General features: G+C 35.4%; 1 protein-coding gene across 3 annotated transcripts; it reads left to right on the top strand.

The window, feature by feature from the left end:
• Positions 1 to 18: 18 nt before the first annotated feature.
• On the top strand, positions 19 to 27,607 carry LOC140141573 (xaa-Pro aminopeptidase 1-like). Of its 3 annotated transcripts, none has more exons than XM_072163482.1 (22): positions 19 to 128; positions 4,930 to 5,054; positions 6,321 to 6,431; positions 7,181 to 7,244; positions 7,984 to 8,088; positions 8,335 to 8,427; positions 10,610 to 10,780; positions 11,419 to 11,541; positions 13,297 to 13,464; positions 14,165 to 14,295; positions 14,777 to 14,863; positions 15,896 to 15,961; positions 16,221 to 16,291; positions 16,991 to 17,068; positions 17,694 to 17,765; positions 17,904 to 17,967; positions 18,166 to 18,235; positions 20,602 to 20,706; positions 21,342 to 21,413; positions 25,397 to 25,473; positions 25,873 to 25,971; positions 26,881 to 27,607. In XM_072163482.1, the coding sequence occupies exons 1-22, from the start codon at positions 86 to 88 to the stop codon at positions 27,097 to 27,099; spliced, it is 2,214 nt and encodes a 737-aa protein (XP_072019583.1). In that variant the 5' UTR covers positions 19 to 85; the 3' UTR covers positions 27,100 to 27,607. The 3 variants fall into 3 exon arrangements, with proteins under 3 accessions (XP_072019583.1, XP_072019585.1, XP_072019584.1); XM_072163484.1 differs by lacking the exons at positions 7,181 to 7,244; positions 21,342 to 21,413 and adding exons at positions 7,048 to 7,111; positions 21,638 to 21,709; XM_072163483.1 differs by lacking the exon at positions 7,181 to 7,244 and adding an exon at positions 7,048 to 7,111.
• The last annotated feature ends 378 nt before the right edge of the window (positions 27,608 to 27,985 follow it).

The raw sequence follows: 27,985 nt of genomic DNA, 5'->3' as shown, positions 1-27,985 counted from the left end.
GTTCAATATATGTACATTACGTATTTTGGTCACTGGTGGAAACATTTTCTTACGGTTACTACGGTGAGGTAACGTAGACGTCAAAATGGCTGTTAAATACAACTTGATGATAGGAACGCTATTAGCAGGTAAATATTTATTTCTATTGTATTTCAGTGCAAATTATTATTGATATCATACGACTGACATTTTAATGGGTACAGGTCATCTTACTTTAAACCATTTCCTCTTTCCGTCGTTTTTGAGCTATTTTTAACAGTAAAAACAATGTATTTGTGAATCTAATCCATTCTGTACCACCATACTAATATAATATGCATTTGTAGCTGAAATTGTCCATAATTTAACAAAGATTATATCACATTGGTCTTTTTATATATAATTCGTTAATGAGGAGCATACGTAAACTAAAACCAAGAGCCACGTACCTATCCGATAGTCGCCATGCATCTGGGGACATACATATATTATTGGGATGAATTATTATATGATTTATTTCAAGTAAAATAATACAAATATAAAATCGTGACTCATTTAAAGAACCCATCCATCTATCGCGCCGGGGAATTCCCATTACGTGCTTGTATAATGAAACATGGAAGTCGTGCTTGTGGCCGGGGCGTGATATTAAAACCATCCGTGAATATTTAATGTTCACATGCACTTCAACTTGAACCAATATTTAATGAAACTGGTTGGTATTTGGCTTCACGGGGCTTTTCCAGTTGAAATCCATACACCCCCTATGAAAGACATAAACTTAACATCCCACACAGTGGTGTAGATTTTAAATGAAGTCACCCATTCAGGTAATACCATTTGAAATTTACACTCCTGTGTGGAAGGTTATGATCATGTCTTCCACAGGGGGCGTATGGATGTTACCCGGAGTAGCCCAATTTGCCTAATTGTCTACCCGCAATATAGTCATATTTGATTTGTGATGCGAACATTTGAGGGTTTAATTATTTAGATATTTAGCATTGTATGTAAATATAGGTACTAGCGCATGTATAGACTAAAACCGTTTATTCAGTTACTACTAATGGTTATGACAACGTGGAAAGTACTTCCATGTTATTACATTATAACACTTGACTTTAAAGCGACTCTTTTTGTGTTTCTTTAACTCTGATATATCGGTCTGAACATTTCATTGCGATGAAGTGAATGTTACAAGTGATTGGTGCAGATCATACTTGGACAAATATTATTCTATCAAGCAAATTGTAACAGTAAGGGGGAAAACATTGTGGATATGATAATCTGTAATAAAGTACAACATTGGTGCCCAAGAGGCCGAAAAAAATCCATCAATTTCTGGGATTTGTCAGATTTTTTTTCAAAAAATATTTAGACTTTGGAATGCTTTATGAAAACGTCATAGAAATCAGTTTATTAGAGAACAAGCATGACTTCCAAGTCTCTGGGGGGGGGGGTTATCCCTCAGAATCTCACATTTGAAACAAAAAAGAAAAATGAGAACCTCATCTATTCCTCGAGCACTGTTGGAAAAGACCGAGAACTGCTACAATGCTAACTTTACATTGAAGAAGAAAATAAAACACCTCCCTCCCTCATCAATCTACGAAAATCCTCTAAATAAGAATCAATCAACCAAGACATTAATTTTATACGGTCATATGATCCCATTATGTTATCTAACAGTACTACCTAAAGAATGAAAAATTCGACACTCGTTTTTTCATGGTCTCGAATTTCTACCAGTATTATATTTAAAAAGGGTTTTTGAACCTTAATGTGACCCTATCCCGGAGCCAACATAAAACACATGTATTTGCATTCATTACTATACACATAGAGTACAACATTCTAACGCTTAATGTAATTTGACATGAACTAAAGACACGCATGCACGGGTTATCATGGTAATTGGAAAATCACCCAACGGACCGAGATAGGTACGGAGGTTCAATAGCAAATGAAATGAGATTTTGTTGTAGATACCAAAATGCGTAAATTTATAATGGGTGCAACATTTATCGATACCATTTAAATTTACCAAGACCTTTTTTATATCAGAAAAAAATTGGTATTATTTAGGGTATTTTTATTGTATCATGTGTATGGTGTTTTGAAATTAGAAAGCAAGAATGATTTACTGGGTGTACAGTGATATAAACTTTATCCCCATCTGTTCTGTTATTGTGTTTAGGTCTTTTTGGAAATAACTTTCAAATGATCGTCGGATTTTCCTCCCAGCTATATTATATTTTAAGTAAATATAAATTTCACTTCGAGGGCTGTTAAATGTTAAAAAAAATATCAATTTTTAATAATTTGCCATAAAATTTGTATTCAAAAAATCTAAATTAGTTGATATCAGAAAGATATTCTTTGTATTTAAAATACAATTCGATATGTCTCATGTGCTCTCAGGACCCACAAAAAAGGTGGGTGACCGACCCCTTAACAGAACATAAATACTAATTTGACGATAGTTTTGCCAAGCGAATGAAGCTGCAAGAATTTCTTTGCACACATGCATTATATAGCCAGAGGTTTCGGATTGTATAAATATCTCATTTTTTTAATAGAAAGTTTAAAAAAGTGTGAGGAATGAGGCTGTGGATCACGAAATGCCCCTTTAATTGTTAATTAACCAAGTTAATTGGACACGTAAACATCAAGCACAAAGTGTACATTCATTTGCAGAGAAACTATGGGAATATCTTAATGAGAAGAAGTAACAAAAGATACTTTTCGTTACGACAGAAATAGCTAGAAAAACTGGTGTTTTATTCTTGTTTCAGTTGTGTTTTGTCGTTGTTATTGCAGGGGACATTATAAAATATGTGACCTGCTACCAAAGAATAAGCGTAAAGTCGCAAGTTGGTAGTTTCGACACGCCCTGGGTGCTGTGTTGGTGTTCTTTGTTTCACACGCACCTGTTCAAGCCAACAGCTTGTACAGGTGCACGGCAAACAAAGAACATCAACTAAGCAAGAAGTCCCGAAACTACCAACTTGCGACTTTGCGCTCATTTTGTAGCAGCAAGTCACATTTTGCTTGAATGCTTCACCAAACGATCAACATGATTTGATCATAATAGCACATGCTTACGCGTATCTTATAACCTTGCAGATAACCTGAAATGTTTTTTATGCTTGAAGCATTATCGATTGCACTATATCAATAATTAACAGGGATTTTACGCACCCGCCCAATTACACAAGATTGTATGTTAAATATGCATGGAAAACCAGCCAAAACAATCTCACATATGTGTGTAGGCTAATTGTAGTAGTCAGTAAGATTCGAATAATTAAATTGTTATATATTTTTGTCCACGATCTGTACGTACATTTTGGTCTGGACTATTGTATTTACTATTATCTAACTGCATGGTGTAGAGGTACGATGTCGCAGAAAGGTTTTGAGGTAGATAATTATGTTTTATGTCTCCAATGTGGACTTTGCATTCTCAGTCTACAGATAGTGTATTGCTATTTGAATAAACGCTTCAGTGACGACATAGCCTACAATTTTAATGGAAAATACTTTAATACGATGACTATATATTAAATACTTAATACTAAATGTAGTTTTTAATGTATAATAAAGTAATCGCAAGCTTTTTAATCCAAACTTTGGACGTTGGCTGCATTTCATTCTCAATTATATATTGCGTATGAACTACCTATAAATGAACTTTGAACATAAATGTTATTATCTCACGGACCTGATAAGACTGACAGTAGTATCAAGTTATCGTGTTAAATGCGTTGAGGTGTTCCCTATAGACTTAAAATAACATAAGAAAATAAAAAGTATTACGGATAATATCAAGACATCGCTCCTCAGCAAATTATTGCATACAGGCTATATCTGAAAGAACTGTGTCGTCGGAAATGGTAAAGCTTAAAGGCTTAAAACCAGAACCACCTATGTCCACAATTACATGTTACTAATTTCGGCAACAAATGTCCGGTTAATTCTACCCTCCATAATAAATGTAAGAGACATTGGGGTTTACGCATAGTCACTTGCGTGTAACTAACTGTTTAAGTGACCATGCATATACCCCACTTGCATTTACTATGGAGGGCAGAATTAACCACCCATTTGTTGCCGACATGAGTAACATGTAATTGTGGACATACGTGGTTCTGGTTTTAAGCCCTCGCAAACTATCGGTGATTGAGTATTACTAGACTCGATTGTCGAGCGGTTGAAATCGCCAAATTTTGCGAAACATCGCTTGTCGCTATTGCATTATTTCAAATTTATCACAGCGATAGCGATTGAAAACGACTATTGAAATAGTAAAATGAATAGTTTAAACAGTTCTATCAACAAAATAGTGACCTACTTTTAATATTTCATCACCACATTCGTGGGACCTCATCAGATTTGTGACAGAAGCGGTAAAGCTATTAAACTGTTCTAAATGCCACACAATCGTTCGAAAGTTGATATTTCATCGTTTTTGCCTCGATTTTGTATGGCATTTTCCATATACTCGGTTAGTTTTGTGGGGTTCATTATCGAACCCCAACGGTTTTAGCTTGTATTTATATTCTTTATTAACATAGGCCTATTTGTTTGTGATATTTTAAGCGTTTTAAAATTTCAAAATAATCCCATTCAATTACACGGTTGCCGATGAAAATTTACTGAATTTAGAGAATGCACGGCGACCACCACCTAGATTGATCGGCTTGACGCTCCGAAAACAGAAGTAAACATTGAGCATGGGTGAGAATCACTTTTCTGCAAAAACGATCGAGTATAAATAATTGCTCATAGTTATATCTGATTCGTCAGTATGTAGTGATCATTCTGATTCTCAAAATGCTATGATATTTTTGTCAATTGAAAAAGAATTGGGGGAAATATCCTTTTGAAAGAATTTGCTTTAAGGCGACAATTAGTAATGAACTGTTTTATCAATCAATTACATTTCAGTGGCAGTCTTTGTCGCTAGCGAGCCAATCGCTTATCGTCTGCCTAAAGAAGGACAAAGAAGATTAGAAAAAAGACAGGTAGCTCCTGCTGAAGGCGAATACAGAGACTGTGAAGCTAACCCTCCGGTAAGTGTATCGCTTGAACTAGTTTATACTTCAGTCGTTATGAAAGAGCTTTCGACCAATGAATTGTGGTTATTCATGTTATTAGAGCACGTGAATCCCGTGTCAGTTTGATCTCAACTGGAATATTATTTTGGTATACTCTAATCAATGAATATTGATCATTCACATCATTGGTTCAATTCCCTACAGTGCAGGAATACTGCCGTACTCACGCATTGTGAGGGAATTTGCATATAAAGAAACGCACACTTTTCTTCTCGTCAAACGGACATTTTAGTTTCGGCAGGAATATACACGCCATAAATACAAAAGGCACTGTGTAAAGCCTGCTCTTATTCTAACAACGTTATTATTGAGACTTTGGGTCTCTATGTTTTGCATACAAGTCTGATATAAAATTGGATGGTTTGAACCCAATACACAAATTTTATTGGTCGAGCTAAAATATTGGACGAGACAAAGTCGAGTCCAATATTTTTAAACTCATAGCGAGACCAATAAATTTTGTATTGGGTGAAAAAAAAACATCCAATTTTATCATTATTATGTTTTAGAATCTTTTCTTGGTCAAAAACATGACTTTTGGTAAAAATGTGATTTTTGTGATTTTTGCTCAAAAATGTCAAAAATAAGCAAGTCAAAAATGAGTTTTGGTCAAAAAAATGTAGAAAACTAAATTGTTGGGGAAAAGTGAGCCTATCCAACACAGTCCAAGTTTTGAGTCCAAGTGTTGATTATATTGGACTCTTCAACATGAGGTGCTTTTAATATATTTAAGCATTTATGCCCCTTTTAGCTTGTCTGAGTAAATCTTGTATTCTAATTATGTTCATTATTATTGAGACTTTATGTCTCTGTGTTTTGCATATACTTCTAGAAATAATTGGATCATATGAGGTGCTATTAAGATATACCACTTATGTCCCTTTTAGCTTTCTGAGTAAAGTTTGAGCATAAAACATGTGAGTATACTCACTAGATTAGGGTGTAAATTTATCTCAATATGACACCTTAGAGTTAGAGATCCAAATTTACACCCCATTTTCGGTGTAATGACCTATTTTTAAAACAGGTTCTCAGGTGGCTACCCTAGGTGTCAAAATGAACATGACACCCAAAGGTTCTTACACCACCCATAACAACGTAATTTAACACCTTTAGGTGGTTACCTGAGGACCCAATTGTTTGACACTAGTTTTGGTGTAAAAATGACACCAATTTTTTTCAGGGACCTCAAATAATCATTACTTTTATTTTAATCTACAGTACTTACCACCCACAGCCATTGAGACCGGGGAGAGATTAAAGAATCTTCGTGAACAGATGACGAGTAATAATCTAGCAGCATACATAATCCCATCGGAAGACGCACATCAGGTAAATAGCAAACTATATTTAAATTTGCACTTTTGTCAAGATTTCCAGCAAAATTTCAAAGAATTTTCTCTTTCCGCCACTCCTCTCCTCTCCCTTCTCCTCCTCCCCCTAGTCTTCGAGCTTCTAACAATGCGATCGCAGTTTTGTATTTTACACTTTCTATCTTTGATCCACGATCGTGATGAAAAGGGCCGCAATTTTGTTACACTATTTTGTATTTTACACTATTTTAGTCCATGGTATGTGTACGTTTAGTGGGAAACGGGCTCCATAACCCTTTTATTTTCCTTTGCACTTCGGATTTTCTCTTTTATTTTTTTGTCAGAGAGGGACTTAACTCTTTCGATTTTTGAGGGGACACTCTGTCCCCTGACCATGCACGCTGGATACGCTCTGTCTACTCTACTCTACTCTACTCTACTCTACTCTACTCTACTCTACTCTACTCTACTCTACTCTACTCTACTCTACTCTACTCTACTCTACTCTACCTCTCCTCCCCCCCGCCTCTCCTCTCCGCTGCTCTCCTCTCATCATATCTCATTTCCTCTTTCTTCCCTTAATTCTCTTCTTTATTTACTTTTACAACAATAACAATACTCTTTTAAATCAACAGAGCGAATACATTGCTGATCGTGACAAAAGAAGAAAATACATATCAGGATTCAGTGGCTCAGCAGGTACTTACTACTAACCGTATCACAATGCATTGTCCTAATAATTATTTGTATTTGCTATCGTTTATACAGAGTGAATATATCGCAGAAAGAGACGAGCGACGTAAATATATGTCCGGTTTTAGCGGATCATCAGGTATTTCTAGTATTATTTCAAGTATTTGGATATAATAAAAATGTATTGGTGATGGTCGTGTTGATAAGGTGGTTGTAGTAATATTGGTGTTGGTGTTGGTAATGTTGATGTTTATTATGGTTCGCAATTTTGGTCTGGTATTTGTTGTTTTTTGTGATGGGTCGGGTAGCTGTCGTTGTTGTTCATATTTAATTTAATTTTTAACCATTTGCTCCTTTAGCAGTATGCTTCGACTATAATATAAATACGTATTTATAAATACGCACGTGACCACCTCCACGCTGCCATAACAGCTTGTAGACAGTAAGTCTGAGTGACCTTCTACATAGCGGGTGGTCTTCCTGTACACATGTTTCAATGCAAAGGCGGTAAGCAACTACTGTGCAACAAAATTGTCTATTTTGTTCAAACTTGTATATATTGTAAACGTTTCAGTCCATAAATATTTTTCCGTCGGCAAAAACTTTCAAAATGTTGTTTTTGATAACATACAAGTTCGGAATCCCCCATGTGTAATAATTTTGTTATTCAATTTAATACTTAAACTTGATGATATCTATCTAAAGAGGTTCCTATCCTTTGCAATGGCATGGTATGAGGATTTGATCACACTTGCTGGTCTTGGTATGTCGTGCCCATAGGTCACGTGCGTATTTATAAATACTTTAGTCGAAGGTAGCTGTTTAGGAAAAGCTATCACAACTCATCATATGGTGTTTCAACAATTTTCCTCCCTTAGGTTTAGCCATCGTAACCGCTGACAGGGCAGCCCTTTGGACTGATGGGCGATATTTTCTACAAGCCGACATGGAATTAGATTGCAATTGGATTCTTCAAAAAGATAGTAAATATATTTTTTTAAAGATCTTGTAAACATTCACTAATGCAAAGATGATGATTTTAGTGCAATCTCTCGAATTGATTGTCTTTTTGTTTCATATTAAACACTGTTCTTATTTTTATGATAAAACACTGAATGTTTGACTCTCTGCAAAGTGTTGATCACGTTTTATTAACCTGACTCTGAACATATTAAGCGTTACTAAATAACCGTCAATTAACTATACTTTCCATAACATTTTATTTTTAGGTGAACCAGGTGTACCCGAGCCAGAAGATTGGTTGATTTCTGAACTACTCGCCGGAGACTACGTTGGCTTTGATCCTACTGTTATGTCTATTAGTAAGTTAGCCCTGTATTTATTTTTAAGCATGTCTCAATTTTTTGAAACCGTATAAAAGTCACTTTTGGTTACTCTTGTCTTTTAAACATACTGAAAAAAAACATTGCCATACAACGTCGAGGTGTTAGCTGGGTAAGACGTTGCCTTTGGTCCAATTCGTATTAATGAAACACAACTGGATCGCTTCTTTGCTACTTACATTACCGTAAAACCTCGTCTACAAGCATATAGAGTGCTTCTGATGAAAGCTAAATTAATAAAGGCGCCATTGTGGAGTTTGAGCAAATAAATTACAGATTCAAGCATATACAAACAAGTATTATTGTAAGACCAATCTATTGTATTGGCATATTCACGCTTGTTTCATATTAATTGAGCTTTCATCAAAAACGCTATATGCTTGTAGACGGGGTTTTACGGTATTTGTTCTTATAAACAAACGATAATGGACAATAATGGTATTTTGGTTTCATTTTAAAACAGAAAAGAAAATTTAAAGCAATGTACAGCCTGTCTCAAAAAAAATTGTGCAAGTGAAAAGCGCCCTCTCTGGAAATTAGAAAATACCATTGTGACATAATGCTTACATTAACGTTAAGGGCGTAGTCTTAGCTCTCAAATGCCGTTTGTTCTGTTCAATTTGCTTGTTATAATCTCGAGATATGTTTAGTTAAAGACGAAAGGGTAAAATCACAATTTGCCTTGTAGGGAAGAGGGCTTTACATGTAACAGTGATAGCATCAAGTTTATCAAGAGTTACGTCGTGAAATCAAAAGAATGCATCAATTACACAATACAAAATTTTTTTGACTGTTTTTACTGTTTTATCATGATGCAGGAATGATGATTCTCTTTTTGCATTTAAAAGAGCTTAAAAGATAAATAACTATTTCACATTCTGCTGTAAAACTACATGTGCGTGTCAATGGTTTTATCATGGTAAATACTGTTCTCTTAGTCACTTCGTGATCCTAGCATCTTCTTTTTATGACATTTTTCAGTACATATCCACGAAAAAAGCATATTCCCAAAATTTCAGTTGATTCCGATTTTGCGTTTGCGAGTTATGCATGATTATGTGTATTACACTCTTCCATAGACAATACGTTGTAATTTCGTTCTGGTGCACCAGAACGAAATTCAAATTTCGCGATATCTTTGCTAAACGAATTAATCTGCAAGAAATATTTTGTACATACACATTATGTAGCCAGAGTATTCCAGTGATATAAAAATCTCAACTTTTTTTGAGAAAAGTGGGGGAATGAGGCTGTGGATCACGAACGGCCCTTTTAAGACATATTAAAAGACACATATTGTGCACTTATACATGTTATAGGTTAATGGACGCGTATTATTTGTTGGGAGAGATATTAGACAACATAATGCACGCGTGCTGATGTTGATGCGTTTAATGCATGCGCCCCAAAAGGGGGAGTGCATTAGACGCATCAACATCAGCTATCATTTATTTACATGTATAGCTCTTCCCTAGTAAAAGTGGCACAATTGTGATTGTACCCTTTCGTTGTTAAATAAACATTTCTCGAAATTGGAACAAGCAAATTGAACAGAACAAACGGCACATGAGAGCTAAGACTGCGCCCGTACCGTTGAAGTAAGCATTATGTCACAACGGTATTTTCTAATTGCCAAAGAGGGCGCTTTTCACTTGCACAATTTTTTTTGAGACAGGCTGTATATAATTGATAGCCCTACTAACAATATAATTGCTTGCTTATATTAAATTTTACTTATTACAATTTTTGTCGCCTTTTGACATCGAATTTTCATTGTCTCTACCGCCTCTAATGTCTGCATAATTTCTGCAAAATTTCCATCGACGTCGTTTTTCTCTAATATACTTTGAACGTTAATCTTTTCGGAAGAAGAAAGTTGTATGTGACCTCACTTCCCATTTATGAATTTTCCTGGTATTGCAATATTTCTAGATACAAGAGCCAAAAATATTTTTGAAATCCCATCGAATATTGTGCGAACCCACTTTAGTTAGACATTTTAGGGTCAATATCAAAAACAAAAAAAAGATGGCATAATGATACCAAAATGTTGACCTTAATCCGGTCAATTCTGGGGTTGCTGTTGATCGGGCCATGTGCCCTTTATTATAGATTATGTATGTTATTGATTGAAACCTTCACAAAATGTTTGATTTTTCAGGTGGATACAATAGGTACAATTCCTCATTTGAAGCAGTTGAAACTGGTGGTCCAATTCTTTTATCCATCACCGCAAATCTTGTGGATATCATCTGGGAGGCTGATACCGAAAACACGAGACCTGCGTACCCCGATAAAGAGCTAATTGTTCTCGACTCTGAAAAATTCACAGGTGTGTTGGATTAGGTTGTGTGGGGTGGAGGTGTGTGTGTGGGGGGGGGTGTGGTGTGGATGGCGCGTGTGGGTATCTGTAGGGGTTGTGTCCGTGTATGTAGATGTACTTTGGAGTGGGGATGGACATGTTTGTTGTCAGCCGGAGTACGTTTTTATGTTTTGTTTTGCGTGTATTTGACAGAAAATTCCGAAAGAAATGAGACTCGGGCATGCGCACTTCACGAGTAAATTTCACTTCTTATCTCAAGATGACATTTACCCAGCAAACATGGCCCTGCATGTACTGAAAATCAATATTGTAATATTTGCTGAGTAGGTTGCCCTGTTTAAATATGGTTAATAAATAAACAAATAAACATAAAACGTTCTTCTTAAAATGTTTAAATGTCGGGCTATATAAAGGGTATTAAACGTTTTAAGAACATTTTAAAACAGTTTCAAAACCTTAAACATATTAATAATAAGTGGTGACAAAGTGCTTGGCAAAATTGACGTTGTTCTAGTGTTTTCGTGACCTTTATGTAACATTGTTAACGATCAACACCAAAACGCGTTCATAACACGTTTAAAATGTCTTAAAAAATATCGGGTGTTTCTGGGATATCCTCTACAATCGATTTTTTTCCTGACATGCAGGTGAAACTTGGCAGCAGAAGATATGGGAATTCGACGGTTCTAATGATTTAGACAGTGTCAGGAGTCAACTTAACGAAGCAAATGCTGGTGCCTTAGTGGTCGCTAAACTTGACGAAATTGCGTGTAAGTCTACACTTAGGAAATTTACCTTATATCATTTTAAGCGGGAACATGGCCCTTTTCAGGAATGTCTTGTGTACGTGTAAATTTTCCATTTCCGCCTGGGCAAAAACCTGGAATATCAAATTTTGGTAATTATAATAGATGTATAAAATGCATCAATAGGATTACCGACATGTTCAGGAAATTGGTATATCAGAGTCGGATTTACCATAAAGGTCTTATATAAATATCTGAAATAGTGACCCTAACACTTTGTCGTTGTGCATTATAGTACGATTTGAGCAGCATTTCCCAGGCGGGAAGAATGCATATCTTGCACAAAACCTTAAAGGCACAGACATGTATATACAGGGTGTCCCAGAATGATTTGTACCGTGCTTGCAAAAATAACTAAAAATAGAAGACGGGCAGTGTATCTATTTTTGATACCAGCATTATAATGTTGCACATGTCTCCTACTTATTCTGTTAATTTCAACACGCTACCTTTATTTGTTTTGGCGTGGCATGCAATAATGTAAAATCGATGAAAAACGACTCGCATACCTTTGAAAAATGGCACGATACGATTAAATGAAGAACGTGGGATGTTTGGCACAGCATTTCGACGACAACTACTGTTGGGGTTGCGCCTTAAAGCTTACCGGACAGCTGCAATGTTCGCTCTAGTTCTTACAGTCTTACGAGTACCTGAAGCTTCACTCTGCCGATTCCTGACAATTCCGTGCTCGTCAAACTTCTTTATCGTCTATAATGAATCTTCTTTGCGTCTCAACAGCTGCCGGTTTGCCAGTAAGTTTTGGAAGAAATCCACGCTGCTGTACAGTAAATTAAGGAGCCGTCTTTTCTGTACCACAAACAGTTCGATCTCTGCAAGCATTTCAAATGACATGGACCTCACACCACAATAACTATATTTAAAACTACCGCCAAAGAGAGAATGGGATTAGGCCACAAATCCTTAATTCCATATAATGATTGCTTCGTAACGTCATAAATAATAGATGGATTTCGGCTATTTAGTGGAAATATGAACAGGGCACAACTAAAATACCTGCATAACTTTTTCCAAATAACTTTGTGCTGAACGGTTAGTAATGTTACAGATTTGCAAAATAGGTTGCGTTGTCAAAACTTAGAATTCACCATTTTTACGCAATCTTCTATAACTTCTACTAAAACGTCCAATTTTAAAATCTAAAAAATCTGAGAAAGCTAAATATATGTAGAACTTAAAATGCAAAACAATATGACCATTCAACATGCCCTTCATACCTAAAAAATTCCATCTTTCCCGGTACAGATCATTCTGGGACACCCTGTATATTCAGTAGTTGTATTTCTGGGAAAACACACTCTTTCTCACTTTTGTTTCATATATTTTTGAAATTTCTTTCGTTACGTAGTTTAATAGTTCTATATTTTGGCTTGTTTCTGGACATACTATATATAAAGTCTTGCAACTGTTTATATTAAGCACAAACGGAAATTATATTTGCATTCTGATCTGACTTCAACACTGCCCCCAAGTGACTTACATTGGTTAGTGTGGCACATTCTCCAAAAGGGGCAGTGTTGAGGTCCACCCAGTATTCAAATATAATTTCCGTTTGTGCTTAGTACAGACAGTTGAAAGACATTGCAGTGTGTTCAGAAACAAGCCATAATTGAATGCATGTAATAATTAGTAATACATTTCTCATGTAAAGCAAATACTAATATAATTTCGAATATAATGCACATTGCACTTTCACAGGGCTATTTAATCTCCGTGGAGAGGATATACCATATAACCCTATGTTCGTATCATATGCCATAATAACTATGAATAGCATTCATCTATACCTATATGACAAGGAAGGACGTCTGTCTTCAACCATTAAGCCACATCTGGGGATAGGATCTGCAAACTGCCCTAACGAAGGTAAAGTCCGATGTAATCTAAAATACGTTAATGTCTATGTGGCAATTGGTGACTTGATTCATCTTGAAAAAATGTTTGGACATTCAATTGCAGAGTGTCTGGAAGTTAAAAGAGATCGATAACCCATAACTCCTCCGGTTTTTCACAGAGGGTGTATGTTTTTCAAGTACAATAGACAATTGGATGACTTCCATTTGAAAGGTAAATTCATATACAGGAGATAAAAAATAAAACAAAACATTAAGGGGGTACTACACCCCTGTGGTAAATTTGTGACTATTTTTGCATTTTTCTCAAAAATAATAACACACCGGTAACAAAAGTTATGTATATTATTGGAGCAAGGAGTCCAATTACTACACTGAAATTTCAGTGACTCAAGACAAGCGGTTCAGTATATATGATAGGAAATGAGGTACATTCTAGCGGTACCTCTTTTCTTATCATAAATAACGAACCGCTTGTCTTGGGTCAATGAAATTCCAGTGTAGTCATTGGATTCCTTGCCCCTATAATATACATAACTTTTGTTACCACTGTGTTTTTAGTTTTTGAGAAAAATGCAAAAATAGACACAAATTTATCGAGGGGTGTAGTACCCCCTTAAGTAGATCATTCCTAAACGCTCTTCCTATTATCGAGCAGAATTCGATAAACACGACACGTAACTAATATTTGAACCGACACTGTTCATTTTCAGATACTGTAAGAGCAGATTGCGTGACGGTTAAAGACTACGATGATTTTCTTGATGATCTAGCTGGTCTGAGCCAAGATACAATTTGGATTAGTGATTCTATGAGCTATGCTATCTACGAAAGAGTCCCAGAGGTAACGTTAACTGCATTAAGTTTTTTATTGTTTATTTTTGTGTGTCAGAATCTATGATAAAGTATGCGTAGACGAGGTATTGTTGGTCGAAGCAGCCTAAAATCGATATTCATTTTCTAAATCAATATATTATTGAAAAATAACAATTTGACGTTTATCAAAATTTCATTCTACAAATCATATAGTTTGAAAACTTATTAGATTTATTGTTGTTAATGAGTTATGTACGTTTTACAAAAGTGTTGTTGTTTCAGCCCTCCGTACAACAGAACTCAAGAACCACAGGACCTACAAAACTATATCTGTGATATTTGAGTTCTTCTGTACACTAGGTTTGAACTGATCAATGCAATTTTTGCCTAAGCTCACACCATTCGCAAGATGTTGTGAACTGCCAAATCGCAACAGTTTAAAATAGTTGTTAACCTTAAAATCAACCTTGTATAAACAGTATCGATCGTTTTGTTCTTTCTTATTTCAGACGAAAAGGTATCTCATGTCATCGCCAGTTCTTTTAATGAAAGCTATCAAAAGTCCAACAGAAATTGCCGGTATGAATAATGCACATGTAAGTTAAGTTTATTTTTTACCCTGAAAACTGAGAAAATGTTTCAGTGTTGGACTATATTTAAAAACAAAATTTATAAGCTATATAATAACATTTGCATATCTTGCCACAAAACAAAAACCAAATCATTTGTTTGAAAGTATTTTAAATAAAAAACACATATTGCGCGACATTTTGATAGTATCTTTGGATACTAAATGTTTTGAGGGATTTTATGCTCTTTTTATAAACCAACATTTAAAAATTAACACATTCTAAAGCATTCATGATTTTGTTTACTCCTACTTTCATGAGATCTTAATCATGTAAATATATCATGGACTTCATCTTGCATTAAGGGATCTAGAATGAGCGTTTATTGCGTATCGACAGTATTTTTTGTGGGACATGAGAGCACCTCAGACCTATCAAATTGCATTCTGAATACGAAGCATGTCTTTCATCAAATAATTTTCATTTTTGAAAATCACAATATAATACAAATTTTATGACAAATTATAAAAATTTGATATTTTTCAAATTTTTGATATATAACAGTCCTCGAAGTAAATTATATAAATCTAATAATATATTCTGTTCCTAAAGTGTATGTAGCTGGGAGGAAAAGCCGACGGTCAATTGAAAATTTTGACCTTTCATATTGAAGATATGGATTTTTTTCCCAAAATTTTTTTGGTGTTTTTGGAAAAAAAATCCATATATTCAATACGAAAGGTCGAAATTGATCGTCGGCTTTTCATCCCACCTACATACACTTTAAGTATAAATCATCAGATTTATAAAGTTTACTTCGCGTACTGTTAAATATCGAAAATATAAATTTTAATGATTTGCCATAAAAATGTGTATTAAATTGCGAATTTCAAAATAAAAATTATTTGATATCAGAAGGACATTCTTCGTATTCAGAATGCAATTCGATATGTCTGATGTGCTCTAATGTCCCAAAATAAATACTGTCCAAACGTTCATACCACTTCCCTTAATAAAACTGTATATTATTTGTTCTTCTGTATTATCACTTTTGCGTAGCTCAAAGATTCCGTTGCTCTTTGCCGACTTGGTTCTTGGATGACGGAAACAATAAAAGACCTAAAAGTAAGTAGTAATTGTTTGTTGCTGTTGTTGTTCCTAGTGTTGATTATTGTGTTGGTGGTGGTTGTGTTCTTATTGATATCGTTTATATATTGCCATTTGTGCGCTTGCAGCGTGAAAATGTCTCTTTCATACAGTACTGAACTCCAACATAGCTCGGCGCTATAGTGTCATATAGTGTTTACAAATAAAAAAACAAATACAACATATCCACCTAATCTATCTAAAATGTATTTAAATAAATTTTGATTTTCACTTATAGGATCCAAAAGTGGGTGACAAAGATGTTATAAGTGAATTGATTGTTGAGGACATGGCTACTGCATTCCGATCGTAAGTAAGACTATGAAGACCATTAATCTAAACTTTGGGTCATGATATACCTGTACAAAACACAAATAGTTGGTTGCTAAGGGTAGTATTGTAATAACTTAAATTAAAGCAAAAGTATGAAAGTTCGTAAGTAAGCAAATTGCTTGTTTACAAGACTGGATAACCATTTCATAGTATGGGACCAAATTTTGAGCACACTATAATATTAAAAAATATGAGCGATGTTTTAAGTAAATTGGCGGGTTCATAGTTCAAATCCGCTGGATGCGAAAGAAAATATTTAGGAAAACTGGTTTTTGAAGGTTAAAAGCTAAATCTTTTTGTCACACCAAATGATTGTAAGTTTAGAAATGTGATTTTTAATCGTTCCCCTATCTCGGGAAATCTCCCAAATATGAAATAAATAGCGCCATTTGTTGGTGGTATTGCGAGCACCAGGAGTGGGCGACAACAGGCAATGATCACAGCAATTTGCTACAGCTATTTTTGATGTGTCATTGTATAGTAAGACCACAGAGTCACGTGGTTTCTTTTCCACGAATTTTGATGGTTTGCAAGTGAAGAGTGTCCACGCTATCGACTGATTACGTAACCTGGGTTACGTAACTAAACTTGGCTGCGGTGGAGACGGGTCATTTTGCCATGCAAATTTGCAAGTGTCGCACGCCTGAGTAACACCAACCTTTTCTTTTCTTTCAGACAAGAAGAAGATTATAAAGGTTTAAGTTTCCGAGCAATTTCTGGATTCGGTCCAAACGGAGCTATTATACATTACAGGTAAATTGACTCCGAGTTGTTTGTTCTTATTAATAATTGTTTCAAGAATAAACTTTTTGAAAACAAATGTCATATCCCCTACAGCCTTGAGCCTAAGTCAGGTAGTCGTACAGTTTTGTTTTGCCGATAATCAATAGCTATTTTTTCCAAATGAAACTAATTGTAACATACTTTTTGTTCACTATAATGCATTTCTATCATATCCCATAGCACTACACTAAATGTCCTAACAAATTCCTAATGTGTGTAAACCATAATGGCTGATTATAGAGGGGGTTAATTTCAAAGTTGGTCAAATAATTAAAACAAAAACCTTACTAATGTATTGCTATCATCCTAAAGATTCATAAAAAAGTTTAGTTTTCCGATGTACATACACCATACAACACAATGAGTCGAACAAATTAGATAAAAAATTAAAGGAAATCGCTATTTCGCGTTCAGTTCGTAAATACGTGTATCGGCGACTCCGATTAGTTGAATTAAAAAAGTTATTAAAATAGTTATCACAAAATACAGCACATAATAATTATGTAAAATCAGAATTTTGAAATATATTTAATTAAGAACAATGATTACCGTAACCGGCATGTTATCAGCATATTTCCCCTTATTATTAAATCAGTTCATCAGAAGAAACCAACACAGCTATAACGACAGAGAGCACTTTCCTCTTCGATTCGGGCAGCCAATATTTGTAAGTAAACTTTCATGTTTCATTTTGTATTCCCTAAATAGTAATCAGAAGTGTTATTTTCTGTTTGTTCCACTCAATCATAGCATCATAGTGCCAAATTCCAATATTAATTAAGCATGATGTTCATTTTTTTTTCAGGGACGGCACTGTAGATATAACAAGAACTTTTTACTTCGGAGACAAACCAACAGACTTCATGAAGGCAAGTATACTTATTCCAATCTCAGTTTGTATGTAATAAAGCGTCATACTCGCGAATATTATATTACATCGTAGGGGTGTGCAGCTATGTGTACTGACTACTGCAACAATGTCCAATATTATGTTTTTGGGTGTGTTTTTTTTCGTTTTTTGTTTTTTGTTTTTAATATTAACTCTGTTCTTGATGCTTACTCTTTAGGAAGCTTACACACGTGTTTTATTGGGACATATTGATCTTGCGCTAGGAACATTCAGAAATGGAGTATATGGTATGTATAGAATTGTGTGGGTAGAGTGGGATGGGAGTGCGTCGCGTCGGTGTGCGCCTGCAAACGAGGACATGCAAGAGAAAAGAAACGTTTTACATTTAAACCGTAGACCTACCTGCAAACGAGAACCGTCCTCGGTTCGCGGAGGTCTGCAATAGGTCGCAAATACCTGCCAAATGCATTTTAGAGAAACACCTGCCATGTGAATTGAAAGTACCACCGACTGCGTTAGATAGTCATATTTCGCGTTGTGTATCACAAACAGTTATTAGGTACTATACACAAAAACAATCGCAATTTGTGTCCTCGGTATGTCGATTAAACGTCGTTTCAGACGTCGTCATTTTGATATCAATACGCAAAGTCCCCGATTGCCGGCGCACGACGGTTGCGTACCCCTTAGCCATTTATGTTAGGGTGTGCGGCTTGATACAACTAATTTGATTTGGACATTTTGACAAAAACAATCGCAATTTGTGTCCTCGGTATGTCGATTAAACGTCGGTGCAGACGTCGTCATTTTGATATAAATACTCAAAGGCCCCGATTGCCGGCGCACGACGGTTGCGTATTTTATTTTATTTTATTTTATTAGATCTTATTTTGCCTGGGGAACAAACTCAGTGGTCCACACTGATTTCCAGTCTGGCCCAGGGGTCAAACAAAATACATCAAAAATACAAATGAAATACATACAAAAGAATTACATACCATGGATTTAACAAATACCATCATATATCGTCGGCTGTATTCCATAGTGGCGTATAGTGATTTTTGGTCATTTTTTGAAAATTGGCACATATGTTTTTAATGATGTTCTCTTTCATTTTTCTAAGTCTCATCAGTCATAATTAGCTAATTAATTAGTAATTAATTAATTAAATGTGGCGTATAGTTACAAAGTGACATTTTTGTATTCCATAGTGGCGTATCGACCATACGCCACTTTTTATACACATTTTATAATTATGAAATATCGGCAAAATGAAAAACATCGTATGTCATAGTGGCGTACGCGTATCGGACCTATACGCCACTATGGAATACGAATGACGAAAAGTAACGCCATAGGGATTACACGGCGACCGAGGTGGCGTACGGTTAACGTAAGGTTAGGGTATTGCGTTTTGTTCGTTTTCCATAGTGACGTATAGTTTTATTGTCAGTTTGCCAGCAATAGTATGTATTTATATATCTTTTAAAATATATATAACAATAAAATCTATTTAGTTTACTACAGAAATTTCACATCATTTACAAAATATAATGAATGTCTGATTTACACAACTCGGTTTTAAATTGGCATTTCTTCAAACCCGATTTTCTCGAAAAGTTGTTTATTCGCGGCGCCCCACTATACGCCACTATGGAATACGGACGACGATATGAACACACCAAGGAAGCACATCTGTGCAGGTCGGCTGCAGAGCAGCAATGTTGACAGGCTTCTAAGACAGCCCGCAGACTAGAGTCCGCACTGCAGCCGACCATCATACAACCTGAATAATTTAATAATTTAATTGCACATCGCTTTGAAACGGCCTAGTGTATGAGGTAATGGTACTTTAACCTGGGTTGGCAATGAATTAAAAGAGACCACGCCTCTGGATGTAAATTTTCGCTTAGCCGACTCGCTCTTACTAAGTGGGATGACCAGATTACCTTGTGACCCTGCTCTAGTCAGGTGGTTGTGACTCGAAGCAACTGTGTGGAATATATTGCACAGGGGTGATGGGAGTAGGTTACAAAGGCTTTTGTACACCATTATATTTAGATGGAAATTACGGCGGCAATCCAGTTTAGCCATTTATGTTAGGGTGTGCGGCTTGATTCAACTAATTTGATTTGTACATTTTGGTCTTTGTATGATTGAAATCATTTTACCTCAACATTGTAATCTGCAATAGGTCTCCCAGCACTTGGATTTCCTATAACAGCTCCGCATTACACATGGGTGAAGTGAAGCAAATGAGGCGACGTGAAGCGAACACATAAAGCACTGCAAAAGTTTGACCTAATGCGCTACCATAACCTACTAATATGAAATTTAACGTGCCGTTTGGTATTAATGCACTGCAATATATGTTCTTAATGCACATTCTTTTTTATCCTGAAAACTGAGAAAATCTTTATAACCACTAAGCCAATACTAGCCCTGTTTTTGTTGTTTTTGTACTCAATTTAATACATTGTTCATGCTGATTCTAAATATGGTCGTGAACATTTACAATTCTGGAATTATTTTATTAAAAAATTGAAATTTTGTCGTCTGCAGTCGACATTCGCGGGAAGACATATAGTTTAATCGTATAATCAAAGCAGTAACTGTGTTTTTCGTTTGTTTGTTTTCTTCTTCGTTTGATAAGGTCGTGATATTGATGCATATGCGCGAGAACCACTTTGGAGAGGTGGTTTGGACTACAAACACGGTACAGGCCATGGCATTGGACATTTCCTGAACGTTCATGAAGGTACTTTGTAAAATCAGCTCTTATGAATACCTGCAATACCAGTACAAATTTTAATTAAAGCCATATTATAACATTTGCTGATGAGGACGCCCTCGTTATTTTTCCAAATTATGTTTTTACACGATTGTTATGTACTTTAGTAAACTATACCCTGCAAAAATCAAGATTCTAGGTGCTGTAGTTTTGTCGAAATTCGAGATTTTGAATAAACCGCAGGAACCGTCGTTTTATTACGATGGAAATATTAGTTGATAGCGTACACGATGTGCATAACACAGTGCGGGCAGTCGTGACATATCAAAAGAGCCGACACGGATCACGTTCGAATGAGTGGCTCACATTGGAGACATATGCGCTGGTATTAAATAGCGACTTTCTTCGTATTGCCTCGTCTGTTTGGGCCCAAATTAAAAGAGGACATATCTGCCAGTGTAAACTAACATTTTACACCAAACAATACAATTCTATTTCTTATGGAAATGTTAATATGGATTTTGATAATGATATCAAAGCAATACCTGTGTTTACATATGATGTCTGACGATGCGAATGTTAATTATACCGTAATTTATAGTGTTTAAGCCACTCACCGCGATAATTTCATTTCAATGCGTTTATATTCATAATGTATATAGCACCTGTGAATATAAGGCCAAGGTCCCTACCAGACGATGAGCCAATATCTCTTGGAGTATTCTTATCAGACGGTGAGCTGATGTTACCGTAGGGCTGCATGATTTGATCCGTAGTTTCCAGATACCCCTAAGGTTACCGTATGGCTGCATGATTTGATCCGTAGTTTCCATATACCCCTTGTTTTACAACGTTTCAGCTTTCTATCTACATTTGAATGGCTGTGCTGATCCCATAGCATGATGTGAATGCATGCTTTATAACTATTACCCAATATCTTATTTATACTAACGCTTAGCACCTGCAGCAATTAAGATTGGGTACCGTCCAAATGAGGAGCCTCTTGAACTGGGAATGTTCCAGTCTGACGGTAAGATTGCATAACGTTGCATGTAATCTGCATGCCATTGGTTGATTTCCTTTTCTAATTATTTCTGTTAGCTCCTATTAGTGTTGGTGGAAGATCGGCTCCAATGGAATTGGGCGTCTTTAATTCAGATGGTAAGACATCGTACCCGGAATCATACCATGGAATTAAAGCTTGCTTAGAGGATCGAATAGCAATGTTCGCAAATAATTTTTGTGGAAAATGAGAGCACATCAGACACATCCAATCGCATTTCAATTTTTTTAAATCAAAATCATTTGATATCAGAATGACATTCTTCGTATTCAGATTCAGAATGCAATTTGGTATGTCTGATGTGCTCTCAGTGCCCACAAAAATACTGTGCTTACGTTGTTAACCGACCCCTTTAAATCGTCATAATCAAAGAATATTAATCACTCATGGCAACAAGACAAAGAATAGGTTGTCAGAGATGTCAGGAATTTTGGCAAGTTTCTGGTTTCTGTCAGCGCTTTCATTTGCTATTCACATGGTTTCATCGATTTCAACCAAAATGTGGTCAAAAGCTCAAAATGGCTCGTCTCCCACAAACTATTTAGGACAATAACTATAACTTATACTAGCTGTTTTATAACATTGCCATTAACTACCAATATGGCATGGCTCATTCCATAATCGCTTTCCATAATGTAACATTCACCAACATAGCTCTGTCTCTCCACAGTCTACGGTCTGTCCGTATCCAATAATAGCACATAGTGTCACTTTAAGATAATATATAGATGAACTTTCATGCTAATGTCACTTTACCATGCTTACAATAGTCACTTTTTAAAACATGAAAGTGTACCAAAGTCCGGTGCTTTACCAACTGAGCTAATGGGGTTGAGACACACATTTGCAAATTTACTTCTTCGTATGTGTGGATAGGGCTCTTCATGTTTGCATGTTTTAAAAGCGCTCGATATTAAGCACATGTGCTAACTATCGAGTTTTTACGGTAGTGTTTTAATTTAACTTGTGTATAACGAAATGGGGCTAATTGTGTTAGTGTTGATCGGTAAGTTTTAAAAAAACCATTAAGATGCTTAAGCCTCGATTTTGCCGGTATGTGGCACCCACTCGGCATCTCACTTGCAACATCATTGAAAACCAAATTATAACACTAAGTTGCTACTTTTTTTTCATTTTCAAATTCGTAGCATCCTTTTTTTTTCATTTCAAATTACATCTTGTACTATAATATCATCCGCTCTTTTCTATATACATATACATTACCAGATTATTTGCTCGTTATGTCATTGTTGTCCTAAAGCTGCACGAATGCCTTTGTCAACTTTCAGTTGGGTACACTATGACTTGGTCAGTAGTATGTACAGAGTGTATAAAAAATAAAGATTATAAATAATATTTTTACCAGTTTACTAAGTCAAATATCACGCAACTTGGATTTCAGCGTTCTCTCACTTACAGCAGTTTTTACATTTTACATATCATTTGAATCCTTTCGTTAAGCGATGGAAATAACATCCTCAACATTACTAGTGTACAAGGTGTCCCAGAAACAATTACCGAGTGAATAAAACTGAACGTAAGTCGAGATATAGACATCAAAATCAAACAATTTAAAATGTAGCGCATAGCCTATTTTATTGCGCATCACATATGAAAATTTTATTTGATTCGTTTGACTGGTTGCGAAGAAATTAACGATTACATAATGCGCGCATCAATGCAGTTCATTCCAAGTTTGATCAACAGGCGCTTTTTTCATACTCGCTCACCGCTTCCTACAGTTTGTATATCTCATTAAAGTTAGTCCACGTTATCTATTTTATAATCCGACGGTGTTATGTTATTCATGCTTTCACTGAAGATGAATAACAGTTTGTCCGAGAAACCATTGATTTCTGCAATCGGAAAATTTCCAACTTTAATTCTTCAGGTTGTGCAAATATGTTGTATTTTAACTTTCCAAAGAACATTTGACAAATGTTTGAGCCAAGAACGACAATGATCAAGTGCTTACAGCTTTACCAGTCCTGTATTCACTATTTATAAATAGCAATATATAAATTCTTGATAGAGAGAAATGGAGGTTGCCATTTTGGCTGGGCGCCAGTATGTCTGGAGAGTTGACCTCTAGCACAGTGGGAGGTCTTCCTGTACTTTTCAATGGTACGGCAATTGACTTCAGCAACTAGTCGCTCAAAATTTGGTGTGTTTTACCGAATAAAAAACATTATAAAATGAATGGCGCTCGGTAAATTTTAAACTTTTCTCTAAAATCAGTTTCTCATAACATATGTTAGTTACAGGATACCCCAATCTTCAGATTTTTGACACATATCATTTTTGTGAAAATTCATGAATACCGACATCTTGTTTTCCTATTCATTTGTATGGAGTGAATGCTTATCTGGATACTCTTTGGTGATACGATGTTGTGTAATGGCTGCGCCCATGTACCCTCATGGTGATATATAAATAGCTATTTATAAATAGTGAATACAGGACTGTTTACGGGTGATTTTTAATACCATGCAACATTAGTTTTAAAAGATTTAAACTTTGCATTACAATTTCTTATACATTTTCCAAAAACATTAATGTGTCTGAGAAAGTTTTTAAGACAGCTGGGAATTCTTTATGCAACATTTATATCAATATTAACGAAAAACATATTTAAAAGTACCAAGCATCATCTTACATGCAACTTTCATTTTCAATATCGTGCAGGCTGTTTTGCAAGAAACAGATTGTTTAAAAAGAACGAAAAGGATTTTACAGAACTGTGCGCATTGTGTTGAATGAACTTCTTTCAAACTTGGAATGAAGTGAATTGACGCATGCGTTATGTAATCGCTCATTTCTTCGCAATCAGTCAACTGATTCCAGTTAAAATTAACGTATAAGATGCAGAATAAGATGGGCTGATGTTTAGAGATTTGAATTCTGATGTCTATTTTACAACGTATGTCCAAATTCATTCGCCCGATAACTTTTTTTTGGGACACCCTGTATTGGTGCCATCAGGCTGGATAAGTATATTATTATATTATTATAATTATGCATCAAAAAAGTCATGTAACTGCTTATTACTTGCTGAGAGAGAAGTGCTCTTGTGCTGAGATGTAGATGTATCTAATAGGTGAGTACATTGGGCAATCATCAACATTTAGTGTAAGTGCTTTGAATTGTCTCATTTATCAAGCAACAAGTAATATAATGCAGTTTTTTGACTTAATTCATACTCGCACACAACAAAGAAATCCCGCGATTTTGTTTTGATCCCACACCACCTATTTTCTAACTTCTTTTTGATTGGCTAAGTTTGATCAGCTCGTAATCGGCGGGCCTTATAACATCGCGGATTAATATCAATATATTTTATATTGGAGAATGGTCTTGTGACATCTCGCTAGAAGTATTACAAATTATTAATTGAAGTCCTGTACTTTGTCTTTCTTTAACACGCAAAATATAAACCATGCAGATCAGCTATATCACTTTTAACGCAGGTATTTTTTTGGCGTAGTGATAAAAGCCTCCCGCTGATTACGAGCTGATCAAAGTATAATAGTATATTAATGCTTGATAAAATGTTAAAATGTTGATACCTGATAATTGTCAGGTTTTAATGCACATGGCTAGCATAGACGGAAATTATTAAAAAATACATGACTATTAATAATTATATGTTTTCAGAACCTGGTTATTACGAGGATAACTCCTTTGGTATTCGTATTGAAGATATCATGTATACTGTGGAAGCTGAAACTAATGTAAGTAAAACAAAAACTGTCTTTAAAAAAGACAACACCAATTTATGTACCATAAGTTTGCATTGATAAATGCCTGGAATACTGGTAATTCTGTAGTGCGTGTTGAATCATTTACGAGGTGAAAATTCGTATATCATAGTACCCAACTATCTTTAAGTTAAAATATCCCCGGCACACGTTACTCAAAAGGTATTAGTAATCACTCTTTGTTATTGTTAGTCAACAACAACAACAACAACAAACAGGTATTTAGGACGCTTTCACAAGGTACCATAGCGTTTACAACAAATAAATGAATTACAAAGTTCTTAAAATAGAAAAGTCTTAAGATTTCCCTTGAAAATCAGAAGACCTATAAATAATTTTCAAATACTGCTCGTGCTCGTTTTTCTCCTGTAGCACAAATTCAGTGATTATACCTACATGACATGGAAGATGAGCTCCCTAGTGCCTCTAGAACCAGTTCTCACTAATTTCAGCATGTTTTCACCGAGACAGGTACGTATGTACGGTCTTATGTATGTTGTAATATATACGGTCCACAACTTATAAGTTCCCCCTAATACTTTTTAGAATAAGTCAAAAAATGTTTTACGAAATGTAAACATTATGTATAGCCCTATTTGTTTTACACATGTGGACCAATTTATAGCGTCACATGTCATTGTGTTCAGTCACAATGGTTAATTGTGTAAGAAAAGAGACCGTTTTAAAAGTGGCACCTGAGTCCATAACAGTCAGGTTTTCTTTAACAAACACATGAATAGACCCGGCCTACTGTATTGTTTGAGAGCTGACTCCTATGGACTCAGATGCAACTTTTAACAATGTTTAAAACGGTCTATTGTTTTGCATAATGAACCATTGTGACTGAACGCAATGACGTGTGACGCTATAATTTGGTCCATATGTGTAAATCAAATACGGCTACCCATACCTTTTTACACGTTTGCATTTTGTCAAATATTTTTCGATTTATTTTAAAAAGTATTTAGGGGGAACTTAAAAGTTGTAGACCCTATATGAATCACTATAAATTTATGTCAGTAGTTTATTATTCATGAAATATCATGAAAGCATAAAGCTATGTAGATGCCATACATTGAGTACCAGTACTGACGAGTACTAACTTTTGATATGCCAAAAAATAAAAAAATAAATGTAATAAAGTAGCGCGCTGTGGAATGAGTACTATTTGTCACTTGTCCACAAGGCGAAGCAAAAAGGGCAGAAAGAAATATTTTCTCTAAAACCCATGTCATCGGTTGTAATAAATCTGAATTTAGAGCGAAGATATACGGTGACTTATCATTGGACCGTATTTGCTCATAAGAGGTTTTAACTGGTTTTGTTTTCCGCAACTGATAGATCTTTTAAATGTATTTAATATATATGCTTTTCCACCAGCTTGATTGGTACAACATGTACACCGAACGCATCCGTAATGAGGTGGGTCCGATCCTCAATGAGAGGGGCTACGATGATGCTTTTAAATGGATGGAGTCAAAAACAAAACCTGTCACTTATACATACAAAGTAAATTCGGCTTCATCAGTACAAAGTATGGCCATATTGGCTCTGATTTGTGCCTTTTGGTACGCCTCTTTTAACGTCTTTATCGTGTAATGACTTGTGGTTGTGAAATTGTGCTTCAGTACCTGACTTTTCTATAATGTGATGTCCTGTCTAGAATATAGCTTTGAGTAAGATGATAATTATGAGTCTTATCTTTCTTCCAAAATGATTAAAACTTCAAAAACCTTCAAATGAATGCTATAAGTTTGTAATGAATTTTAGCATGATAGGGTTTTTACAGTCTATGTGTCTGCGAGGAGCCATTTTACTTACCAGTATCTTAATTGACCGAATTCCTCAACAAACCTGTGTAATACCAGGTTGAATTGACAACCAACAAGTCGAGGGACTAGTTCCAGAAAGTCATACATGCAATCGCTGCCCTATAGCCATTTGCATTGTATATTGTACATAACGAAGCCCTGTCTACAATAGCTGCCAGGCGTCATTCTTTCAGGTACAATTATAGAATGCAAACATTATCCAAATGTCTATGGGATTGCATATAGGCTTCTTGTTCTGTTGTTGAAGACTCATTATATTCTTAAAATCAAACTGGTATATGGTCGAATCCAACGAAAAGTGTACACGGCATGTTCAGGGCCATAACTTGAAAGTATTAATCAATTGGCATTCGTTTTTGTATTGTGTTTATTCGCCTTGATCATACGCTTCGCGCCATATATAATAAGACCCCTTCTGTGAAAAACTTAGACACAGAGACCCCAAAACATGCTATTTTTACCCATTTTTTCAAATATTTATTAAAGTATTTTTAAAAACATCTAAATCAGTTATGAAAAGAAGTCAATGGATTGAATCTAAATTGATTTCCTGAAAGGTGTGTATTCAAAGATTGCCTGTTCAATTTTTCACATATTTGGACATAATTATGAATTTTTTGTGATAATTTTTTGAGTGGTATTTTTTACATTAC

The sequence above is a fragment of the Amphiura filiformis genome, chromosome 19 (assembly GCF_039555335.1).
Source record: "Amphiura filiformis chromosome 19, Afil_fr2py, whole genome shotgun sequence".
Taxonomy (NCBI): Eukaryota; Metazoa; Echinodermata; class Ophiuroidea; order Amphilepidida; family Amphiuridae; genus Amphiura; species Amphiura filiformis.
Note: the sequence above shows the minus strand (reverse complement) of the source record. Positions and strands in the feature narration are given on the sequence as shown.